Source organism: Cyanistes caeruleus, chromosome 9 (assembly GCF_971803275.1).
Source record: "Cyanistes caeruleus chromosome 9, bCyaCae1.hap1.1, whole genome shotgun sequence".
NCBI lineage: Eukaryota > Metazoa > Chordata > Aves > Passeriformes > Paridae > Cyanistes > Cyanistes caeruleus.
Genome location: NC_141709.1, coordinates 24,275,543 through 24,281,680, shown reverse-complemented (window position 1 = coordinate 24,281,680; position 6,138 = coordinate 24,275,543). Strand labels below are relative to the sequence as shown.

The 6,138-nt window shown below is 42.4% G+C and overlaps 1 protein-coding gene and 1 long non-coding RNA gene across 15 annotated transcripts in view; one reads left to right on the top strand and one right to left on the bottom strand.

Annotated features, from left to right (window-relative positions):
* The window catches only part of LOC147651685 (uncharacterized), a 115,556-nt gene that overhangs the window by 1,190 nt on the left and 108,228 nt on the right, over positions 1 to 6,138 (top strand). The window lies entirely within an intron of this gene.
* LOC147651686 (uncharacterized) lies at positions 2,415 to 6,132 on the bottom strand. Its single transcript, XM_086902317.1, has one exon. The coding sequence runs from the start codon at positions 4,613 to 4,615 to the stop codon at positions 2,522 to 2,524; it is 2,094 nt and encodes a 697-aa protein (XP_086758443.1). The 5' UTR covers positions 4,616 to 6,132; the 3' UTR covers positions 2,415 to 2,521.

Genomic DNA, 6,138 nt, shown 5'->3' with positions numbered 1-6,138 from the left:
AACCCATTGCACCGGGTACCACGCACAAACATCTGCTCACCAGCAGGAATGAGAGCCATGAGTCGTGGAAAACCCGTTGTGCAGGTTACCAAGCCTCTGCTCACCAGCAGGAACGAGAGCAGTGTACCGTGCAGCCACCTGCAAACAATCACTGAGCAAACATCCATCTCAGCTAGGCCCAAACCCCCAAACCAAGTCCCTTGTGATATTCAGGGTCTCAGTCTCTGTCCTTGAGACGGTTGTGAGACAGATGAGGGAATCTTCGGACCGTCTCTTACACCACCCCGTGGCTCACAATCGTCGAGGTCTTTCTGCACGATGTTGTAGTGCTGCTGCAGAATTCTTCTCTGAAGTCTTCAGGACTCGTTACAGTTGGTAGTATATCCCAGAAAAAACAGAGACAGGTAGTAGGGAAAAGATAAGGGACAGAAAAAGGAAAAAGAAAAAACAAAACAATAGAAAATCAATATATTGATTTCAAAGAAAAACTATTATATATAATTTCAACTAAAACTTACAGATTGGTTTCTTATCTTAAAACAAACAATAAATTATATTCTAAAATACACCATAATAAAATGATTAACCTCCTAGTCACAATGTCAAATTATTTATTGTAGTGCCTGCATAATTCATCGAGTATCGATAACCTTAGGGGTATCAGCAACATGTAAAGTACCAATCATTCAAAACACCTGTAGCAGTTGGTGACCACCCAAAAAGAGTGTCCCACCACTTGTGTTCAGCATCTTTCCTTACTCTTTCCAGAACACGATGTATTCCTTTCACATTGTGGTAACTAAGGTCTTTTGTCCATCCTTTTTGATCTTTTCCAAAATTTCGATTAAATCCTGGTGAAGCAACAATTGCCTTACCAGAGTAAAGTTCATTCCAATTGGAGCAGGCACTAAACGATGAATCAAAGTGTAATTATACTGCAAAAGATAATATGAAGTAACTGGAGCTAAATAAAAAAAGTCACAACCTATAATCTTAGTAAAATTGCATACACAAAAATTTGAATGATTCTTAGTATCCACTACTATGTTTTCTACAAGCATACTATCACAAGCAGTTCTCAAGCATACACATCCATTGCCTACATACACAAGCACTGTTTCAGAAGTGTCATTAGAATGGATTTCAAAATGACAGATATTCTGTTCTCTGTCTAAACAAATGTCTTGAGCTTTGATTGCATTACTTTCACAGATAAACCCTTGTTGTTCCTGGACAATACAATTTTCTAAACCAACAGTTTGCCATTTCCCACCAATCTGACGGGCCCATTCCCTATGCTCTAAAGGATAGAGAACAGCTCCGTCATGATTCAGCCCCAATGCAATGATAGGAAAGATTGAATGTACTGAAGCATTACGTATTGTCAACACAAAAGCTGTGGCTGTGTTTGTGATGGGATCGTAGGTAAAATTTACCAAATTCCACCAAGATTGAAATTCCTTTTCAAAATCATTGGCATTGTCCCAGACTATTTTCCGAATCTCAGTGGGAAAGGTGCCTTCTTCACCCTCTCTGATAATTGATGCAGCAACTGACTGCATCCACAACTGGGCTTGAATACAGCTAAGAGCCAGAGAAACATTGTTTTGGGTAGCACTGAGTGCATCAATTATTAATTTGTGATCATCTACATTTACCCTTTCCCAATTTGGTAATATGTTTAATAGCAACCACTGTTGGGTTCCCAAAGCAGTTAAAGATGACCTCAGTGGTTGTTGTATTTTGGTCAAATCTTTAGTTGCAACAGCCAATTTATACATCAATACTTCTGAATCAATACTATTCAAAATTCCTAGTCCTGATCCCATGACACCGGTTATATCTCTTGTCATCCGTTTGTGAAAAGAATTTCGCTTTCGCAACCAGGTTGTCCACCCCTCAAAGGAAGTTTGCAAAAAAGGTGAACAAGCTGGCTGAATCTCTGAGACATTGTTTTGCATTAGTAATTTAACCTGTTTGATAGACCATGCTGGATTAAATAGCATTTGTTGTTGGCCAGTTTTCCTGATTACATAGGGTCCAATTTCAGAAATTTTTGGAGTCAATCTAATTGGTGGTTGTGTGGTAGGTAGTACAACCTGAATATTAAGCTCTCCTCAATATTTGGTATTGTTTTTACCACACACGACTTTGGAGGACAATTGTACAGCCGTTAAATTCAGCCAACAATCTTGATTCCGAGTTTCACAAGATATAACCTGGCCACGAGATCCGGCAACTTGACTGTGTACAGGCTCAGTATGGGATCCGGTACTCAGTCTGCAGCGTATTGAAACATCATCACCTTGAGTTAACAGAAAAGAAAGGGAAAATATTAGCTTTGTCATTTAGCACAAAAAGGGGTATTCACACCATGGTATGTGATTATTACACTAAATATAGGCTTTGTTACAGCATTTATTTTAAATCTATAAGTTCATGGTTTATCTGATCTTCATGTCCCTCGGTGTTCTTCTGTAGAAAATAAACAAAACAGAGTCTGCCACATAGGGGCAGGAGATTAAAATGATGGAATTATCCAGTGGGTGTTTATCCAATGCTCTATCCCCAGGGCATCGGAGGTTACCCATGAATATTCTCCTGTAGTTCTTTTAAAAGTTTCAGTTTGGACTAACCAAGATATAATCCCCACTCTTACCAGCAGAAAGCGTAGAATTTCTTGCCACTTTTCCTTTTGCCATACTGGAATTCTGTTTACTTCCCAGTCCTTTTGTTGCCAAAAAGGAAGCCACTCAGTATATCCCTTGAACATAGCAGAGGAGTTAGTGTAGATACAGACAGGAGAGGTATTCTCTACCTCATGTTGGAAAACACTCCAAACAGCTATCAGCTCTGCAGCCTGAGTGCTGCTTTCTCCCTCAGTAACGATTTGTTCAGCAGAGGAAAGGTGGAGGGCTACTGCCCCACACCTCCACACCTCTCCCTCTCGTTTGGCAGAGGTATCAGTGAACCAAGAGTTTGCTGATTGTTTTTGCTCACTGTCCAGAACCTGTGAGTGGTGTTGCTTTGGCCCACTGCCCAGAATCAGTTGAGGGCGAGGTGGAGCGCTTGGTACAATGGGGCTGGAATCCTGCCACTGAGAGACCAATTTACTTAATTTTTTAAGCGGCAGGTTAACCATTAAACCCTTCGGTACCCCTTTCTTCACCCCCAAGTTCCACCAATACTGTAGGCTAGAAATCAGCCTACCCTTTTCTGTTTTTATGTTGGGAGGGGTTTCTTTAATTATCAAGTCAGGTTTGTCATGGCTGCTACTTAAGCTCTCAGTTTTTTGTATCACCTGATTTTTTACAGCTCCTTCTGTTATTGAGAAGATGTTAGAGTCATGTTCAATCCGGGCATACCACTTTCTCACTGTGGCCCTCTGGGCCACCCCGTCAGGGTGGAGAGTCCCAGTAGTGGCTGTCTTAGTAATTTCAAAAGGGCCTTTTAATGCAATTGGTTGTTGTTGTGTAATTTTTTCTCCTTCTATGAGAGCTGGATTATCTACCAACAATTCCTTTTCCCAGGTAGTGTACCTCTTTTCAGTATCTTTATTTTTTATTACTTCTTTTTCATCTCCTCCCACAAGGATATCATCTGTGGTTGTTTGGAGGAGAATTGCTGTAGGTTTCAGTGATTCTGGAAGACCACAAATTAAAGGGGTCATAATTTCAGCTTTCACAGGTAACAAAATTGGTGATTCATAACCAACAATTAATTTTCTTTCATAAATCAGTTGTAGACAAGCTGCCTTATGAATGTTTTTGAGAATTTGGTCTGGGGAGCCGGTTAGAGCTACAGGATCTCCCCTTTCCAGGGGGTTAAGTCCCCCTGCCCAATATGCAGCTCGCTGTGTTAGGGACCATGGGTTGCGGTTATCTCCTGTTGTTAAGAAAACACCATGTCCCCAGTAACCACTTGCTTCTTGTTCAGATAATCGAATTTGATCTCCCCCTGTGAGAGACACTCGGAATACGTATTCTGTCTCTGACTCGTGAGGGAGACGCCCATACTCCTTTTTTAACTTAGCCAATTCAGTAGCAGTGTATGGGATTTCTTTAGTGGCTATATGTGGATCAAGATCTTCATCATTGATATAGTTATATTCTGTTTTAATCAAAGGTCTTATTTGGGAGCAACAGTTTTCACCACAATTTTTTACCAAATGTAATTCTGCTTGAGAATATTTGTGATTTATCTGAGGAGTTTCTTTTTCCAGCGACTCCTTAAAGGAATCAGCACACTGTGAATTTTTGGCACACTCCTCACTCAGAGCAGTTCGTAACAAATTATTTTCATTTTGCAAACTTTCAACTAAATTTTGTAGGGATTCAATAATTGCATTTTCTTCCTGCCTTCGTCTCGTGCGAGCCTCTACAGCTGACGTAAGGCAAGCTCCCAATACAGAACAAATTATGGTTTTATTACGGCCAAATTTGAATTTTGCCTCATGTTGCAGGGAGCAAATTCTATCAGTTACATTTTCTAGGTTGTACCAATTATTTTGAGCCCATTCTTCCCCAGTTGGGGAGGGCTTAGCATTGTGTTTTGCTAACAAAGCAATGAATGCAGCTTTACCTTTTATACTAGAGTTTTCAGAGTGTTCACTCATGTTTGTGTGTGTGAAGGGTTCAGTACCACTACAGGGAGGTAAGACTTAAGTTACGCACAGACGCAGCCTTTGCCACGTCACCCTTCGCGTCCCTGTATGGATGAAGAGACAAAATCTGCTTGGGAGGCACCCCTTTATGTTAAAATTCAAGTTGTCTCTTTACTACACCAAGCAGTCAAAACTCATCAAAAACACATAACAGTACACAGAACCACTACAGGGAGGTAAAACTCACACTACATCAGACGCAGCCAACGCTGCGTTCCCCCCTGCCGTGGGTGGAGAGACCAAATCTGCTTGGGAGGCACACCTTTATGTTAAAATTCAGACTCTCCGCTACACCAAGCAGTCAAAATTCATCAAAAACACATAACAGTACACAGAACCACTACAGGGAGGTAAAACTCAGTTACATCAGACGCAGCCAACGCTGCGTTCCCCCCTGCCGTGGGTGGAGAGACCAAATCTGCTTGGGAGGCACACCTTTATGTTAAAATTCAGACTCTCCGCTACACCAAGCAGTCAAAATATAAAAAACCAGTAAGTCCCACCTTTTGTACTCAAAGATCCCGTGTAAAATTCTGAAGACAGAGCCCTCAAATGAGTGTAGGGGTGCTTTTCACCTGGGCGTGTGCAGTTTGCGAGAAATTCGAGTCGCCTCCCTTGCTTTCTAGACACTGCTCACCAGCGTGGCAGGCTAGGTGCGGCTGAAGCGAAACGTCCTTCCCCTGATACAGACTGCACAACAACCTGCAACCCCTTCTGTCTCTCAGAATCCTGTCCGTGACGCCAATTTATGTCACGATCCGCAAGGTGGGATTCGTGATGTGGTTCTTTTAGCCGGTCTTAGAGTACAAAAGATTATCAGCAAACCAAGGACTTAAACAAGAAAACACAGTTTATTGAGTGCTCATCAGCACTAATATGCGATAGAGGGAAAGAAAAGAGAAAGCAAAGCATAAGAGAAAGAGAGTAAGGGGATTATAGCTACCAACGTCGAAGTCCACTCAGCCGTCCAACGACGCAGAGTCTTCTGTCCGTTGGGGAGATCTCAAAGGAAGGTAAGTTTGGGGTATAATTTTATAGTCTTTTGCAAAGCGAGGGGCGCAGGGCCAAAACCAGATGAGATTGATGATCATTGTAATGAAATTCCATTGCGCAGGGAGCAGGTGTAGGGTACAGAGCGATCCATGTCTTGCAAGTCTTTGCTCACCAGCAGGAACAAGGACAAGGTGTTGTGGAAAACCCATTGCACCGGGTACCACGCACAAACATCTGCTCACCAGCAGGAATGAGAGCCATGAGTCGTGGAAAACCCGTTGTGCAGGTTACCAAGCCTCTGCTCACCAGCAGGAACGAGAGCAGTGTACCGTGCAGCCACCTGCAAACAATCACTGAGCAAACATCCATCTCAGCTAGGCCCAAACCCCCAAACCAAGTCCCTTGTGATATTCAGGGTCTCAGTCTCTGTCCTTGAGACGGTTGTGAGACAGATGAGGGAATCTTCGGACCGTCTCTTACAC